Source organism: Sporothrix brasiliensis, assembly GCF_000820605.1.
Source record: "Sporothrix brasiliensis 5110 chromosome Unknown Cont17, whole genome shotgun sequence".
Classification (NCBI taxonomy): Eukaryota; Fungi; Ascomycota; class Sordariomycetes; order Ophiostomatales; family Ophiostomataceae; genus Sporothrix; species Sporothrix brasiliensis.
In genome coordinates this window covers 3,284,473-3,301,722 of record NW_024467136.1, presented here as the reverse complement: position 1 = coordinate 3,301,722, position 17,250 = coordinate 3,284,473, and the positions used below count along the sequence as shown (strand labels likewise).

The window sequence follows — 17,250 nt, the reverse complement described above, 5'->3', positions numbered from 1 at the left end:
TGTTCTCGCTCTTGAATGAATTAATAAAGAGCTGGCCGGCTTGAAACGGGCATCCTTCTGTGGGCTCAACGCCCTTATGTATTTGCGTGCCGTCAACGGTCACCGGCACCTTTTGTTTTCTGCTTCCTTCGTTATGGCGTTGCTTGACTGATATCTTCAAGTGTTGTACAGGCGAGTTTTGTTTTATTTTTCTTTTGTTGGGAGGATTCTGTTATTACTGGCGAGACTCCGTTTATTATCCACGGAGGAAAGACGCACCAAGTTACTGAAATACAACTTTATATTAACAAATTGTTACCAAACGCGGTGTTTCGTATAGGCCACACATAATTTAAGTCAACTGTCATTATATTTAAGATTGAAATATTTTCCTTGGCAATATGCATCTCTACATCCACCAGAGATTTTTACTGACCAGCCTCCTTTAACGTCCCAAGCCAGGGATTACTAACCCATATTTGAGAGGCCAACTGTAAACGCAGTAACGATTCGCCTTTGCCCCGTGTCCTGAAAACAAGTAGAATAACACCAAATGAGATGAAATAGGAATGATTTTGATCGGGCGGAAATGGCCGCGCCACCATCAGCTGATCTGCAACGGCCATAGGCGAGCACAATGCGCCCATTGTCCGCTGTCTGCACCTGCAGCCAACTTTCCATGCGTTGCGCTTCGCTAATGACCGAGAACAAAAGAAAATGCGAACCAAGAGGACTAAATATTGGAAACGTAAGGCGTGCCCAACACGCCAACTTACACCCCTTTGCATTGTAAAAAGACATAAAATACTAGATAGAATACAGTGAAAAAACAGTCGTTAAACCATCAAAACAAAAAGTTAATCCTTGGATAGCCACGCGATACGGTTGTGTGCCTCCTTGGGCGTAGAAAACCGGCCACGCTTTATCGACAGCCATCTTGAGCCGGCGACTGGTCGTTATTGGATGCGGGTAGAGGAGGGCCCGGACTGAGGTGGCGGCGGAAGAACGTGAAGGCGTTCATCCTAAACCGACTTGACTTCTTCTTTAGGAAGTGCTCTTCTTGATGTGGCTTCCGCGTGCCATTGTCACCGCTGATTCCACCAGACGATAGAGACGAGCCATCCTCGCGGGAAATCTGTGCGCTAATCAGCGCTTCAGAGTGGCATTTGGTGATATCGTTCGGGGTCGAAGTGATGGCAGTGGAAGCGGGCAAGCTCGCTGGACGATCCATAGAGTCGCGGCTAATGATGCTGGTGCCTTGCGTACTAGGAGAGAGTGGCATTTTCCCTGTCGTTGCACTGGTCGCCTGGGAGGCCCAATCCCCGCCACCAGGTAGAGATGTGCTGCCGTCCGTTGCCTCGCTCACTCGTTGCTTGGATGAGGCCAATGGCCGGCTATCGCTCATACCAAAGGGGTCACTCGCTGCGAACTCCGCAACCGCGTCGTACCGCGGACTGCCTCCGTTCTGGTCCTTGTACAGGTCACCAAATGAAGGCATTTGCTTTGGAGAGATTGCGCTTCCGTTATTCGCGTGCTCATCCAAGCGCGTTTCCGTATCAATTACAGCACCACTTGTGGAGGTGCAAGATGCCTGCTGTTGCTGATGTTTCGGCTGAGTCCCGGACACGTCATTCGGAATGGCTACGCTCATTGAGCGTGGAGAAAAGGTGCCATCAAGGCTACGAGACTGCTCTTCTTCAGCCGCTGCTTTTGCGGTCTCTTCGGCGACGCTCCTCTCAAAAATAGCCTTGTTGATTTCGAGCTCGTCCACGCAGTATTGCATAGCGGGCATTATGCTGGCAATGCCTTGGAAAAGAGGGATGGCGAACATGTTCATAAAGCCGAGCTGAGCACGGAAAAGAGACACATTGTCTTTCTTCGGCGGAGCTACTAGAGACGACTTGATTGCGAGCTGGTTCTCCATTAAAGCCTGCCGAGAAAATTCGTCTGACAGAATGTGCATCCATTGCAATGCGGCATCGTGTCGTCTCGCCACGTTGCTGATATCTGCACATTTGATGAGCAGAGCACAAGCCAGTGCAGTTTGATCTTCGACCATACGGCCGTTCCAGCCGTCAGTGGTGTTACTATCAGCAAGCTTGTCCTGGGTATTCCCGAGCTTCTTCATGTAGTCAAAATGAAGTCCCATGTCAGTGGCAAGGATGGAGCTGGTCATGAGATTCCTCATTTTGCTGTCGTTAAAAGCGGCGGGCCAATACCGCCGCAAAATCTGGGAGTAGGCTGCGCAATGGAACGACTCGAGGACGGAGCGGTCGTTGTAGAGCTGCGCGAGAGGGGTGTTCAGCACGACCAAGAAACCATTGTTCACACCCGGGTGACCGACGTCGTGTCCAATGGCTGTAATGAGTAGGGTAAGAGCTTCAAATGGGCGAATTAGTGACGCCATGGGAGATTTTTGTTTGCAATGCAAAGGCATGTTGGTCGAAGACGTTGCGGATGAAGAGTGTAATAATGGGTAAGGAGGGAGCGCCCCGATATTGACGAGGAAATTAAAGGTCCCTTGCAAGACATCGACAACGTGTCTGAAATTGTGGTAAGGCACGAACGAGTTGTATGCTGCTCGGCAAGCAATGAGAAAGCAGATTAGTTGATCCGTTGGTAACCGCCACTCCGCCAACTCAGACATGGACAGGGCATGCTTGAACATGAGGGCCGATGCTTCGATCAACTCATCGTCATTGAAGTCATGGGCCGAGAAATGCCAGTTGCCGATCGCGGAAGCAACAACCTGCTTTCTGCGGGGTGTCACGCTGATACGAACAGCGTCAACGGGGAGTTCGTCGCCCTCCTCCATCTGGCAAATTCTCCGCATAAGAGATGTCACCATATTCTCGCGTAAATATGCAAACGGGCGGTTGTCCGAAATACCAACCCAAGAACGCTTCCGGCCCCGGCGTAGCTCGAGTAGTGCCTGTCGATCACGAGCAGCACTCTTATGTGCCCAGTAGGCGCGTACTTCGAGACTCGTGATACTTTGTGGCTCTATTGGGCTGAAAAGTACGTCCACAGCACCCAGTTTCAGGCAGCTTTTGAGTAAGGAACGGTTGAGCGCTCGATTTATTTTGAATGCTTGAGCTGGACTGGTCTCCGCATTGCTGCCGGAACTCTGAGAAAGTAGGGCTGCCGCATCTTCAGATTCAGAGAGCTTAATAACGGAGACCGGCACGATGAGCTTGGACAAATTTCGCAAGTGCGCTTCAGACACGATGCGGCGAAGGAGACGCAAGCCGTAGACTTCGTCGGTTGGCGGGGTGTTTGGGACGGAGCCAGCCTCGTTTTGCGATGCGGAGTGTGGTGATGGGGATCGTGACTGTTCGTCTAATGGAATGCGTTCGTCGTGAGGTGTGCCAATCAAAACGATAGTCGGCTTGAGGCCCATCGTCGATTCGTCCTGGAGGTCAAATAGCTTTGCCATGCATGCGCTTCCGGTTCCACAGAGGTGAACTACACATCCGAGAGAAGAAGAAATCCGTCAGCTCATGCACTAGATTGATGCCAATTTTGAAGCATGACGAAAGAAGATAGACTTACCATCACCAAAGACGTCAGCTAATAAGCAGATGTTATCTTCGAGTGTTTTGGACTCCCATGCCGTGGCTGGGGCCTGAGTCTCAGGTTGTTCTGTTGGTTGTTGTCTTTGGACACCATTCGCGGACCGAGCGTGAAATACGCGGTCATCTCGAATGCTATCATCAACGTAGATGACATTGCAAAGTGTTGTGTCCATTGCGGCGGGCGTGGGGCGACCGAGTCTTGACGACTGGTCTTTGCCGCAAATGGAGTGGGGGTGAAAGAAAAAAGAATGAAGGCGACAAAAGGAAGCAGGAGTGTCCAGTATCGTAGATCAAAAGTCAAGATACAGCACCAGACTTTTCAATTCGCCAGGATAGGGGGGATTCGCCAACCCGAAACGTCGGACGGTGCAGCGATAACAGGCACAAGGTCCCGAACGGATACACCTTGTACGACGGCCACAACCCCCACAGAAAAGAAAAGAAAAACCCAATTGAAATCTTTTCGCAGATATGTTGTGCTTCGAGGGGTCGAAAAGGGATTAAGTTATTTCCCAGAAAATATTAGAATATTCGACTTCGGGAGGAGAGAGACAGTCGACTTTGACGTTGATGGCGCAGCTCGGTGGTAACGGAGTCCTCTAGAAAATCCGAGACAGTTCAGGACGACGATCCAGTGGCTTCGAGAGGACCGAAATCCACTTGCTAAATTTGGCCCACGAGTAGGAAAATCGATTGAAAAGCAAAAGCAGCAGAAGAAAGTATTGGACGAAGTGCCTGGACGGGGCAAAAAGGTCGGTTGTGGTGTGGTTGGATATTGGCGAAAGCAGACCGCGCCGAGATTTGGACCGTCGTCGTACAGCTTTAGAAAGCCCCGTGTGGTAACGGAATCACACGAGAAACAAAATGAACCTGCAAAGAAACAAGCGAGCTATCAGCATACTGCGTACTCTTCTACAGGCGGGTTTTGCACGTATGCATTGCCAGGCGGTCGAATACGCGAATCTCGTCGGCATGGAGTAGTAGCGAAAGGCAATGGAGCTGGATGGGCGGGCGGGGAAATGACAAGAGACTGGTCGGCTTCAGTCGCAGGACTTTGTTTGTCGGTCAGAACCTGTGGCTGCGACTCGAATGCATCTGCGCATGCGACTGTGTCTGGGTAGCTGGCTTGCTGGAATCGAGTAGATAGGCGCACTCTTTCGCTCAGGGTTGTAGCGTGTTCTTTGCAGTTGAAGGGCGAAATCGAAACCGGACGACAAACTTTGACGGCACGAGACGCAAGCGCGGGAGTGGTTCAAGTGGCCAGACAGGTCGCAGGAGACAGAAGGTAAAGATGTATGTACGTTAGGGTGAAATAACAACAGTGCAAAAGCTTACCGTTCGAGAAAGCGACGAGGAAGAAGTCGCAAAGCGCTCGTACGAGACAGAAAAGGCGACGAGAGGGGGAAAATAAAATGATGTGTTCGTTAAATCGTCACAGGAAACAACGAAGATGGAGTCGAGTAAGGCAGGTTGGTGGAAATTTGAAGGGGAAAAGAAGAATAGAAGGGACGAGAAGGTGAACGGCCGATCGCGCGACAGCGACAGCGGGGCTCTCTATCCAGAGTTGAGAGAAAGGGAAAATGGAAGGGGAAACAAGACCTTGGATGCTGCGGAGAATCAAAAAGAGAGACAAAAGAGAGACAGGAACCCAAGAAAACGGTGATTCGTAGAAAGGTCGCAAAGGAACAGGGTAGAAGAGGAGAAAAGGTGAACTGCGAGAGGAAGGGAAAGGCGAGACTTGATACACAACACGCTGAATGGCAACAATAGCAGGAGGGATTGGGCCAAATGTGTGAGGGATCAATGGGAAAGAGCAATGGAGGGAAAAGAGAAAGAGACGACAAGGTTCCTTTTTCGCAAGAAAGAGGAGAAGAAAGGGGGGGTTGCGTGATTGTTTGTGGGTGGCTCCTGCTGTGGGAAAGGCGAGAAGGGAGAGCGTACGAGGCGGCAGAAGGTGGGTAAGAATTACAAGGGACGGGGGTTGGGAGAGCGGCTTCTTCTGGGGCAACAGTGCTTCGAGAAGGGGAAGGAACAACGGGATGAAAGAAGGTGCGTGATTGCCACGTTCTGCTGTGTCCTTCTTTCCATCCTTTTTCCCGACCAGGGAAGGGACGATTAATTACTCGCGCGAATGCACTGTAGCTTGCCACAGCAATGCTGGCGCGCGTGCTCTACGTCGACTCTGGGGCATCTTTACGGAGCTGTGGCAGACTGTGAAAGAGCAAGACAAGATACGCCGTACAAAGATACCAAGACACAGAATATATACAGAATGTGCACGCGCACTCTGTATGTAAAGACGCAGGGGGAAATGAAAGTACAGGAAAGAGCAAAAGCAAACTGCGCAAGGCAAGAACTGCTGCAGGCAAGGAGGCCAGGAGGAAAGTGTTGAACAGCTCTGGCGCATGGGTTCCTTCCCGTTCCTTTGAAAGTGGAGCATAAGGGGAGATGGGGGAGTGGTGGCTCAGGCCAGACAGAGAAGCGACGAGGCGACGAGAACAGGCTTCGAGAAGGTCTGTGGAAGCCTGTGCCGAAAGTTCTTTGCGCCCCGCTTGCGTTAGTGTAAATGTGGGTCAGCCAACGAAAGGGCAGCAGCGCAGGAGGAGCGCGAGCCAAGACCACAAGACACGGAGATAGGGCGCACGCGAATGAAACAGCAGAAAACCAAACAAGCCGCATCTCACGCTCAAGACGATGCATCATCCTACGACGCAATTAAAGTGCTACATTACAGGGCCTGCAAGTACGTGTAGACGCGGTGTTCCGGCACAGGGTGGCGGTCATACCATGAGGCAAGATCGATCGGCGAAATGGCGGAAGCTGCGAGGGGGCGACTGGATCGCCCTGTCGTCCTGTGCAGCACGAAAGGAAGGAGCAACGTCTGGTGCCTCTCCCTCTCTTCGCCGTCTCGTTACGATACTCCGTACGCCGTGTTTGTCGAGTTTCTTACCAACGCCGAGGCGAAAGGCCGTCAACGAGTGCCGTTGTCAAGACACCTCCCCCCCCCCCCCCACCACACACCCTCTTCGCCCTTCTTTATCATTCGTCCGCCGTCCTTCGTCTGTTTTGTCGTTTTAATTACCCTCCTCTTCAGCCTTTCATCCACGTCCGACTATTCAATTTTACCGGCCGGATTTCCAACAATACCACTCCTTCTATCGTGTCTTTATATGCAACATTGGGGGACCATAGCAGCCACAATATTGCATCAGAAAGAAACAGGGAATGCGCTCGCCCTTCGAGTTGCGCGCCAGCCCATCCACCACCCGTCCAAGCCCTAGTCTTCGATCCGAGGTGCAAAGGGCAACGCCGTTGCTAGTAACCAGAATGCTAACAGCCTCCCGCTCCCGCGCCTTGGCTCTGCCGTTCTTTGTGCAAGTCTTAAAGAAGTCTCAAGGTTATCGAAGTTTCGAAGGCTTCAAGTTTTGTCGCAAACTCGTACGCGCTCTTGGTTCGCCGCACTTCGGGGATCGAGTGGCAAAAGTACAGGCCAGAAAGAAAACGAGAAGACACGTTCAACAGCGTGGAAATAAGAAAACACCCCCACAAGGCCAGTCAATCGTGAGAAATTTTCTCACCGGGAATCGACAGGGAACAGACGCCAGGTCAGCCAAAGAGGACGGCACCCAGCCCCAATAGCACACACAACAGCACCCACTTGCACCCTTCTAGACTCCACCGGCAATGCCCTCAAAACATGTCTAATAAATCGACCGCAGGTCGCTATGCCCCTTGCGGAATAGTTATGGGCTGGAGGAAACCCGACCTTCCTCATCAAGGTTAAAAGGCTTATTCTTTTTTTACGCTTGGGGGATGCGCAACTGGGGGGTCGAAGAGTGAGGAGAGATGCACCATTCATATCTCTTGACCTGTTCGGCCGCCCTATTCCTTCCGTATCTACAACGCAGATCAGCGTGCTACCCACCAGACATGTCGTCGCCCAATTGCTGACCGCCGTCCCAGACACCAACACCCATGCGAGAGAGGCGTTTCGCGTGTCGTCCTCGTCTGCACAAATAAGAAGCTCCTCGGTCTCCGGATCCCGCATCCAAGGTGACGAGAAAAGGCCAGGAAGGGGAAAGTGCCACAAAAGGGGCACTGTCGTGGATGATCTTGAACGTTCTCGGGATGGCTTCCGGGGGGGTGCAGCGGTCATTGCGTGCATCTCGCAGCGGGCGTTTCTCAAGACGGCAGGAGACAAACAGGACGGCGGTTGACAATGGAGAGAGCGTGAAGTACAGCGTAAGATACCTGGCGAATGCAAGCAATTTGGACGGTGCTCCCTCCACACGCACGACACTACAACACTGGCCATGAGAACGTCTCGGAATCTCGTCCAACAAGGGTCCCTATCGATAAAACAATTGCGATTATTCTTGCCGGCGGTGACGCCGACGACTTTGATGTTCTTTGTGGCACGTCGTTGCGACAGATAGCCTTGGATAGGCTGATAAGTGGGTAGCTCTCTTGTCTGTCTGCCCACCGCCGATATTTTGTACGTCGGTGCCATGAGTGCGAGCATTTAGTCACACCATCCATCCCAATGGCTTGGTTCTACGACAAACAGTCGACCGTTTCTCAGCCGTCCCCCTGCCAAGGCTTTGATCAAAAGGATGGAGATCCGAGATAAGAGAAAGAATGTATCTCGTTGCGCTGGATCCAGATATCGCAATGCCACGCGTATCAACAATGTTTGCGCGGGATCCTTCTTTGTCTTTCGAAACACAACTACTCCAACCACACAGTTTCGCACTACACCTCCACGTCGTAGTACAGGTGGGGGGCAGCTGCCCAATCAACATTACCTTTGGACGAAAGTCATTGAAATGCAGGATGTGACACACCTCATCGATAAGGAAGAGAGGAGGCAGGTCAAGGCGGGGGCACAAGAGCTGTGTACATTTTCCATTGTCCTCGACTCCTATGTTTACAGAAGAGCATATTTGGCGCAAGTACGAAATGCATTTCAGCCCCAAAAGGCCTGCCGAGGACGATATCCACACGTACAAAACTGTCGAAAGCTTTCGAAGCGTACTTTTTTTTTATTAACTACAGCGATGAGGTCCTATCCGGTCGCTTCTTTGCCAATGGTAAAGAAAACATGGGAGCTGGGCATTTCCCAGGCACGACTGTGACTTTATAGACAAAGTATGGCTCTGCATATCGACTGAAATGACGGAGCATGAGTATTCACACGCAATATTTAAAACCATCTCGACACGCCCGTTCGAGGGACGCACAAAGAAGTTGTCGAAATGCAGCCAGGGCCGCCTCATGGCCACAGGGATCCCGGCTCAACAACTTCAACGTCCTTTCTATTCTCGCTATGAGGCTTGAGGCTGTCCCAGAAATAAGCATAATGGCTTCCCTCTCGTCCACCCGCTGCACCGCCGACCTCCCGGAAGCTTGGCAGGATCGGACACGGTGACGTACCAACAGCTGGATCCCAAGTGTTCGGATCAAAGCGAACTTGTTGGCATTCACCAACCCCCGGCTGTGTCCAATATCTGCTGCGGCAATATACGAGAGACAAACCCAAGAACATGTGCATTGTGACATCATCGCTATCCGCCGCAACGTTCAGTAGCGCAGATTGAGCACGATGTTATAACATACAGCGATGTGGGATGCACATTTTCTTGTCCTTGCACTCTCTCTCATCGTATTGCGTTATCTTTTATTACCTGCAACTTAACAGCCTCGCCAAGGCTCGCTTCTCATCGCCTTGCCTCTCGCATAATACTTTTGCATCATGGTACTGGCTTCCCTGTTTTCGTCGTGATTTTCAATTCCTTTTGAAACACGCACGGAGCACGGGTCTACCAGCCCAAGTTTCCCCAGCCAGGGCCATGCGAGAAGCGACGCTACAACGCAATGGCGGTCATAGCCGATGCCTTCAGTTCCTTATATTTTGAAAGAAATGATGGCAGCGGTAGTGAATCGCGTATTGGCTTTCACTCCGTCCTTTGCATCTCTTCCTTACTTGTTCTCATATTTCGTGCCGTGTGTATCTACAATTTTCAAAAACGTGTCAATTCTCAAACCAACGAGAAAACAAAATGTGCAAAGACCTCCTCCCCTTGGCCCAAGAGATCGCGTCTGTGCGGATCCGTGCGCGGTCGGTAGAGACAGCTGACAAGGGGAGAGAGAAAATGGTCAAAGACAATGGGGAACAAATGGCTGTCGTATTTTTACACGTCTCTTTTCAGTTCCTTGGTACGCTCTCCACAAAACCCTGCTGCCGTTGCACTGTGTCTCTCTTCTTTGTCGGTGCTGCGTGGTTTGGGGTATTCTGCATTGTTCTAGTCGATAACGACACGTTTCTGCACCTGCACCCCGTACTCCGTACTCGGTGAGATGTTGCAATATTTGAAGATTAAGACGCTCTTGGGCCCTTTATGTGCGTCTCTATTTTTCGAGGACACTTAGTGGTATAGCTTGCAGAACCGGCATTAGATGTTGCATTTCTCAGCCTGGCATTCCACATTTGGTTATGTTTTCTCTCAGCGACACAATACATAAATACATAAATAAGAGAATACTGTCCACAGCGAACTGTTTTGGTTTGATTTTATGTCCAAGATATTATGTACTGTCCCACTTTTTCAAAAAAAAAAAAGAAAGAAAGAAAGAAAAAAAAAAAGAAACAATATAACCACCTTTCACCACATCCAGTGGCCGGAGAGGACATAGTCGACTTGCGCACATTGACATACCATATAAATAGTGGAATCACCAAGGACAGAAAGCAAAAGAAATATGCAATGAATTTTGGCATCGGAACCACCTACGCCGTGTTTCCACGCGTCATGACGGCATAACGTCAATGTCGTACGTAACAAAGAGAGCAATGAAAGAGTAAACAAAAAGGAAAAAAAAGAGATAAACTCCTGTGCATGCAGTTCAACCCTGCTTTCCTATCCCATGCTGCCACCTTGAGTAGATTTTGACCAACTGCTTCTCCATTTACTCATCCATCTTGCCTTCCTCGTCCTCGCTAATGTGAATGTCAACGGCGTTCTCAGAAGCCGCATCCGCTCCGTTGTCTGACATGGTTATGGTATGAATCCGGTCACCGGCGGATTGCGCGTCCAGCTTGCGCGCCCAAACTTGTTGCTGGATGTCCTCCATGTTGGCCTGCGTCAGTATATCTGGCGGCGGCGGCGTCGGGGAGTCTGGATCGTCCTGTCTCAAAGCGTCGAGGCCAGTCACGGGCACGGCAGTCGAGAGGAACGACATGTCGACGTCTTGGTGGTCGGCCGTGCCGAGGCTCATCAGGTCGGCGTCGCGCGCGTCCGAGCCTGTGGCAGTGGCAGTGTCGCCCAGTTCCAGCTCGTCCACATCGGCACCATCCGAGCCAGGCGAGTTGTGGTTGCCTCCACCCACAGACGGTCCGAAGCTCCAAGACTGCTGCGTCCATGACCCGCTCTCATGGTGGCTGCTGCCGGGGTACAGGTCGTCCATCTCCACGGACTTGCGGATGTCATCATCGAAGCGTCCCCTAGACCTATTGGAGGATTCACCAAAGTTGAGAAGACCGGTGCCCGAGCTGGCCGCGCCATATGCGTCGTCTTGTTCGTCACCAGAATCGACAGCGACCGCCTTGACACGAAGGCCACTTGCTGCACCCCGGGCCTTGCCGCGAGACGCTGAACTAAACGGAGGAAGATAGTCACTGTCGGCATCGTCGTCATAGTCGTCGACCGTCGTCGGGCTGCTGAGACGGACACCGCCGCCATTAGCGTCTAGCGTGAGAGAGCTGGTTCCACTGCTAGCCAAACCAGGGCTTGCGCGATGCCGGCGATCCGCTGCGGCTCCTTTCGAGGCGCTCGACGACCCAATTAAGGAGGAGCCGGTGCCGAGACGCCGACCTTCCCCCGACTCAGACGCGTCATCGTCGGAGGTGGCCATTTCTTGCGCAAACTTTTCGTCAATCTTGATGAACCGAGGGCCGCCCAGGGGCACATTGGACCGGCGGCGGTAGAACAACAGATACGCGGCAGCGGAGACGACGCGGCTCGAGTCGTTAACCCTGGAAACGGACGAGTCTTATTTTGTTAGTATTTGCCATCAGAAGCTTGCGAGGACACATGTGTGTGTTGTTAACATACCGTTGTATTCGTACCACTGGTGGTCGATAAAATTCTTGGCAAAGGCCGTGTAATGGCCGCCACCAAGGCCGCCCCAATGGTCGTCGACACCGATCAGGTCGTAAATCTCCTCTTTGCCGGTTTGGCGATCCAGCACCCGCTTGGTGATGTCCAGGCCTTCGACTGGGAAATCGACCCGCATATCCAGCTTGTCGCGGCGCCATCCACTAGAACTGAACCGCTTCAAATGAACAACCAGGATATCCGGCGTCTTCCACAGATCGAATTTCTTGCTGGCACGACGGTGCTCCTTGCAGCGAGGGCAGTACCACATGTCATTTTCTGACAATATCTCCTCGCGCTCAAACTCGTCGAGGCACTCATCGAGAGTCAGGCCGCGCTTCTTACGGCTGATGCGGTTACGCTTCTTCTCCTGCAGCTCCGGGTCGTCGACCACGGGGATCGGATCCTCGTACGTCGGCTCGCCCCGCATCTTATCATCCGGGCCCTCTTTGCCAAACACGGCATCCCAACCTTCTGCACTCCAGTCGACCATGATGCCCTCGCCGAGGCGGATGAGCGGCGCGCTATTGGAGGACACGACCACGGCAGAACCGTTAGAGGTAGAGGACGAAACCGGGAGCATTGCCACGTTGTCCTTGTCATGGTCATCATTCTTGGCGCGATCGCTCTCAAGTTCACCCTCCACGGATTCCAAACGCGGCGGGCGGTTGGCAGACGCCTGCGGATGACGCTGACGGCGCTTGGCGCCTTTAGGGCCACGCGCCTTGTACTGCTTCAGGGCCCTCCGGCGGGCGGGTCCGCTCTTGGGAAGGTCGACCGGGTGGCTACGCATGCCAATCGGAGGCGGCACGGCCGAGTCTTCATCGTCCGACTCCTCGGCCATCCGCGTCAATTCGGCTGAGCGCGCACTGTCCTCATCGTTTGGCGACGCATCGCCGCCCTGGCTGCTCTCCTCGTTGTCCGTTCCGGCTGCACTCTCCCAGGGTCCAGGGCTGTCCATATCCCGGTCAACAGACGACCGTTTGGCCGCTGCGGGTATGCGAGAGCGGAGGCTCGGATACAGCTTCTCATCAGACGAGCCAGACCACTTGATGGGAATCAGATTGCTTGTGTCATCGTAATAGCCCATCTGGAAGAGGTTCTGGAGCTCGCCAGCCAAGAACAGGCTGGGTTCAGTAACCCACCGTGGACGGTGGCGGTTGAACTTGTACAGAATTTTGGACGACGCAGAGCCCGGCTCTTCCTGGTCGGCAGTGACTGCCTCCACGGCCGAGGCATCCTTCATGGTGATGTCAATCATATCATCTTCGCCTTCGATGGATTTGGCAATGACCTTGCTGTCGCTCGCTGACTCAACATCCGAACCACTGGTGACAACAATGTCGTTATCCGTTGCATCCGTGGCATCGTCCCCGCGACTCCCATCACTACTGCCGTCTGGGGTGGTGGTTGTGCTGGTGGCTGTGCTCGGGGAATGGGCCGGATTCTCTGCCTTGGAAAACTCCGCCCAGGTAGAGTACGACGCCACCTTCTCCAAGATTTTGCGGCGAATGACATCCTCGTTTCTTGCTTCCTCGGGTGTGACAACAATGAAATGTGGCGGGCAGGCGAGTCCACTAGACTTTGTGTAACGGCGCCTGTGGTTGGGGTCAAAGCGATGGATGATGGGAACAAGAAGGCTCTTAGCCATGGGGCTGTCCCAGGACGGAACCTCCGGTTCAATGTCGTCAATCAAGAGCATGGACCGTGGCTTTTTCCGGGGCATCTTGCTGCCGCTGTTATTGGTGGGTGTGCGCTCCACCTCGTAGACCAGCACAGAGTCGTTGGCTGCCATCTCTTCCGAGACGCACTCAAAGTCGTCGTAGACGCGGATGATGTTATCGCGAAGTTCTTCTGCGGCCACGAGACGGTCCGCTGGTACTCCGACACGCACACTGATAAACTCCTTGAAGGAGCGCACGCTGCTGGTCTTATCCAGCTCGATATTTAGGTAGACAGGGCGGTCGTTGAGCGGGATGAACCGAATGGTCTTGGACCACACATTTTGGATCGGCAGAGGCAGTGTCAAGTTCGTGAAAGGATCAAAGGTAATGCTGACCTTTTGACAGACGGGGCAGATCAGGGTCGACTTGTACATTCCGGTGAAGAGATCGGCAATGATGGAATCGTCACGGCGCTTCGTGATATCCCAGACCTTTTCGGCCATCTCCCGGATCGCGACAGGGTTGTTAATCATCTCGTCGGTCGAGTCGGGCTTCTCTATGTAGGGCTTTTTCTTGACACGGCTCAGGTCCTCCTGGAGACCATCTAATAAGAAGCCGAGGAACTCTTGCGAATCTTGTTGGCCATAGCCAGCAAAGGCGGGAGCATACCGGCCAATGGTGGACTTGAATTGCCGCGGTGCGATAGACATGGGGACATTATCTCTAAAGATCTCTTCCAGCAAAAATGCGTATGCATTGGCAACGTTGCCACCATGGCCGAGCGGGTTCGAATGGTTGGTCTCGGCCTCGTTTTCGTGGACAAGGAAGTACTTGGTGAGCTCCTCCACGCTGCGGAGGCACTGCAAGGCGGCGTTCATGTAGCATGTGTTGCCGAGGTTGCCAAGACCAACGCAACCCATAGTGCGCCCGGACTTCTGCTTCGTTCGGCCCCGGGTCACAGGTCCCACATGGCTGGGACTGCTGCGGCCGCTGCTCGCTGCCGTGCTGTTTGCGCCACCCGTTCGGGAGGCGGATGTGTTGGCAAGGTTGCCGACGGCAGGCAATGTGGAGGAGGCCGTGTTGGCCTTCCCCTTGTCCTTGCCGCCCGTCTTGGGGTTGTACGTGGACACCCAGAGGTTGCGTTCGACGTTTTCGTCGAGGACGATTGTCTGGTCGACGGTGATGGAGATGAAGGCAAGGGTCTGGCGGCCGTTGTACTTTTTGTCGTGGGTGAGGTCCTTCACCTGGGAGAGCTGTTCACGCTCCACATTGGGCTGGAGCATCATAAAGTCAGTCACTTCCAGGAGCAGCTTAGACCACGAGTCCTGCGGGTTGGACACTGCACTGGCGTCACCGCCCTTGCCCGTCAGTCTCGGGGAGTCGGGTGGAGTTGACAACGATGGACCAAGACCGGTAGTCGCCGCAGTGGGGGCGGGGGTGGACGGGGTGTTGCTGGCTGCTAACTTCCGTGGTACGCTCCACATACGCACATGGCGCTCCATTGGGATATGCAGGAGCGTCTTGGCTTTGCGAAGGAATCCTTGGATATTATAGTTACTCGTGCACATGATGACGGGTGCCGCTTGGGCAGCATCCGGCACCTCCTTGGTATGGGAGATGGTGCTCACGGCGGACCATAGGCGGTGCAGAGTGAAGACGGGAGGGTGTAACTCGTACTGGACGTTCGGGATCATCGAGTTCGGCGCTGTGTTGTGTGCAACGCGAATAATGGGTAGTTGGCCTTTGGCCAGGCCGTGCCACGAGACGAGGAGATCCCACGCTTCCTTGGAGAAGTATTCAAAGTCCTCCTGGCTGGTTCCAGCCTTTAACCGGACAGTCTTGCCGCCATCAATGTCATCAACGACACCGCCTGCAATGTCAGAGTTGTCGACTGGACCAAGTGAGCCCTGGGGCACCTCTTTGGCGGCCTTGGCCGCATCGCCGCTGCCGAGCGCCTGTGCCCGGGCAAGCCACCTGCGCGATACAAGGTACGCGGCGGTGCCCTCTTCCAACTCTCCCGTATTAAAGTCCTTGACAAGATTTTCGATGGTGCGTATCTGTTCTTCGATCGGGGGTACGTCCGCCTCGACTTGGGCTGCTTCCGTATCTGCAGCGTCTGCCTCGTTGCTGGGTGCTGCGGTCGCCATTTCAACATCGTCTTCTTTGGTGTTCGTCCGCAGCGGTGACGAGGAGCTGGGCTGTGGTGGGGATGAGTTGGCTTGGAATTCAGAGGCTGATTCGATGTTGTCGAATGACTCCTCCATGTTGGATGCCGTGCGCTTCAAGGGCGAGCTCGATCGGTGAAAAGTTTCGTCGCTGGCGCCGCTCATAATTATGGCGCGGTGAGAGATGGGGACAAGCGGCGACTGGCTGCGCTCGTAGGACCGTTGCTGCTGCGCGGGTCGGCGCGAGTGAATGGAAGGTAGCGAAAGATGAAGGGGTGAGGCGGACGAAGCGTTCGTTTTGTGCTTCTGGATCTTCCGACGATGGCCAATGGTGTCAGCATCCGTTGGCAAGGCAGAGGTGGCGGCTACGCGGCGCGTAGCTGGACGACTGGACCTGGTCTTGTGGATGTTGGCAGCGCTGTTCTTGGTCAGCAGCGTGGCACTGGCGGCAGTGTTATTACCGGTGGCGACACTAGGAGGCGACGGCGGGCTTGAGGTGTTGGACGCGGCGTCGAAATCGTCGGCCTCTGCGTCAGGGGTGGTTGTCTCGCTGTCGTCGTGATCGTCGTTGACGTAGCCAAGCGCAGCCGTCCGTGTGGGCGGCAGGGACACAGAGCCGGCTCGGCTGTATGTGGGAGTGGTCGGCCCCGACGAGGCGGCGTTGGAGGCGGCAGAAAATGAAAACGTGGGGTTTAGGTCACTACTGTTGCCGTCGTCGTTTTCGTCTTCGTTGTCACTGTCGTGCTCGTCACTGCTGTCGTCCCCAGTGTGGTGGGTCCTATCCTTGCCCTCGCGCTTGTCGGGGTCGACGTCCTCCCTCTCTGTAGACGGGAGGATGGCCTGCAACTGCTGATCCCGGCTGCCGTTGTGTAAATCGCCAGGCCGTCGGTGCTGTTGTCGGGTCTGCCGGATGTCGACGGGACGGTGAGAGGCGACGGGAAAAGAGAGTTGGTGTAGCGGGGGTTGTTCGTCCTGCGGCTCCCCGGGGCGTTGATGGGACTGTGGGCGGGAAAGGAGAGTATTGTCGTCGCCTCTTCTCGACGGGCGTGAAACCTTGCGTTTCTTTAGGGAAGACGTGATGAATGTGAGCTGCCCGGGCAGCTCGAGGCAGACTGTCTGAAATCGGCAAATAGGACAAGTCGAAGCGGAAAGAGACGCTGGCGCGGAAGGGGCGAATGAAGGAACAGGGGAAGGAAGGAGACGAGAAGGAAGAGATTTCGAGGTAGTCGTGGCGGTGATGGAACACGAGCAGTGTCTTTACCATGGGAAAAAGAACGGACTGGGCGTTTTCCCTCTCTTAGTGCTGTTTTTTATGCCTTTCATTCCCTGGTCAGTCCCGCGCTTTCTTGGTCGGTGGCCAGGCTAGTTTTTAGCCCTCCGAATTTTCTTGACAATGCGAGAATGCCTTTTCACTTTGGTGGCGGTTGTTTTTGTTCCTTGGTATAGCTGTTCCTCTTGTTTCGTTCCAACGTCGTCAGATTACATACAACTTTTTGTCTCGAGTTCCCTCGCTCTTTCCCTTTGTAGTTGTGCGGAATTTCTTACATTGTTTTGCTGAACAGTGCCTTCCCCTCCGCTGTAGTGTTGCTGCCAAAGTGCTCTTATGTTTCGTGGGCTCTGGTGCCTGGCGTTTTCTCCCTGGTAAGATATTCTGTAAATCGTACTGTATTAATACTGGTCGATCCCTGTAATTTGGTGCTCTCGGCGGCAAGGT

The 17,250-nt window shown here is 53.6% G+C and overlaps 2 protein-coding genes across 2 annotated transcripts; both read right to left on the bottom strand.

Annotated features, from left to right (window-relative positions):
- Positions 1 to 901: 901 nt before the first annotated feature.
- SPBR_02877 (uncharacterized protein) lies at positions 902 to 2,167 on the bottom strand (the record flags this gene model as incomplete). Its single annotated transcript, XM_040761180.1, has 1 exon — positions 902 to 2,167. The coding sequence occupies one exon, from the start codon at positions 2,165 to 2,167 to the stop codon at positions 902 to 904; it is 1,266 nt and encodes a 421-aa protein (XP_040620960.1).
- An 8,353-nt stretch (positions 2,168 to 10,520) lies between these two features.
- Positions 10,521 to 16,800, bottom strand: SPBR_02167 (ubiquitin carboxyl-terminal hydrolase 4/11/15; the record flags this gene model as incomplete). Its single annotated transcript, XM_040760470.1, has 3 exons — positions 10,521 to 11,602; positions 11,666 to 16,439; positions 16,783 to 16,800. 3 exons carry the CDS (start codon positions 16,798 to 16,800, stop codon positions 10,521 to 10,523), a joined length of 5,874 nt encoding a protein of 1,957 aa, XP_040620959.1.
- Between the last annotated feature and the right edge of the window lie 450 nt (positions 16,801 to 17,250).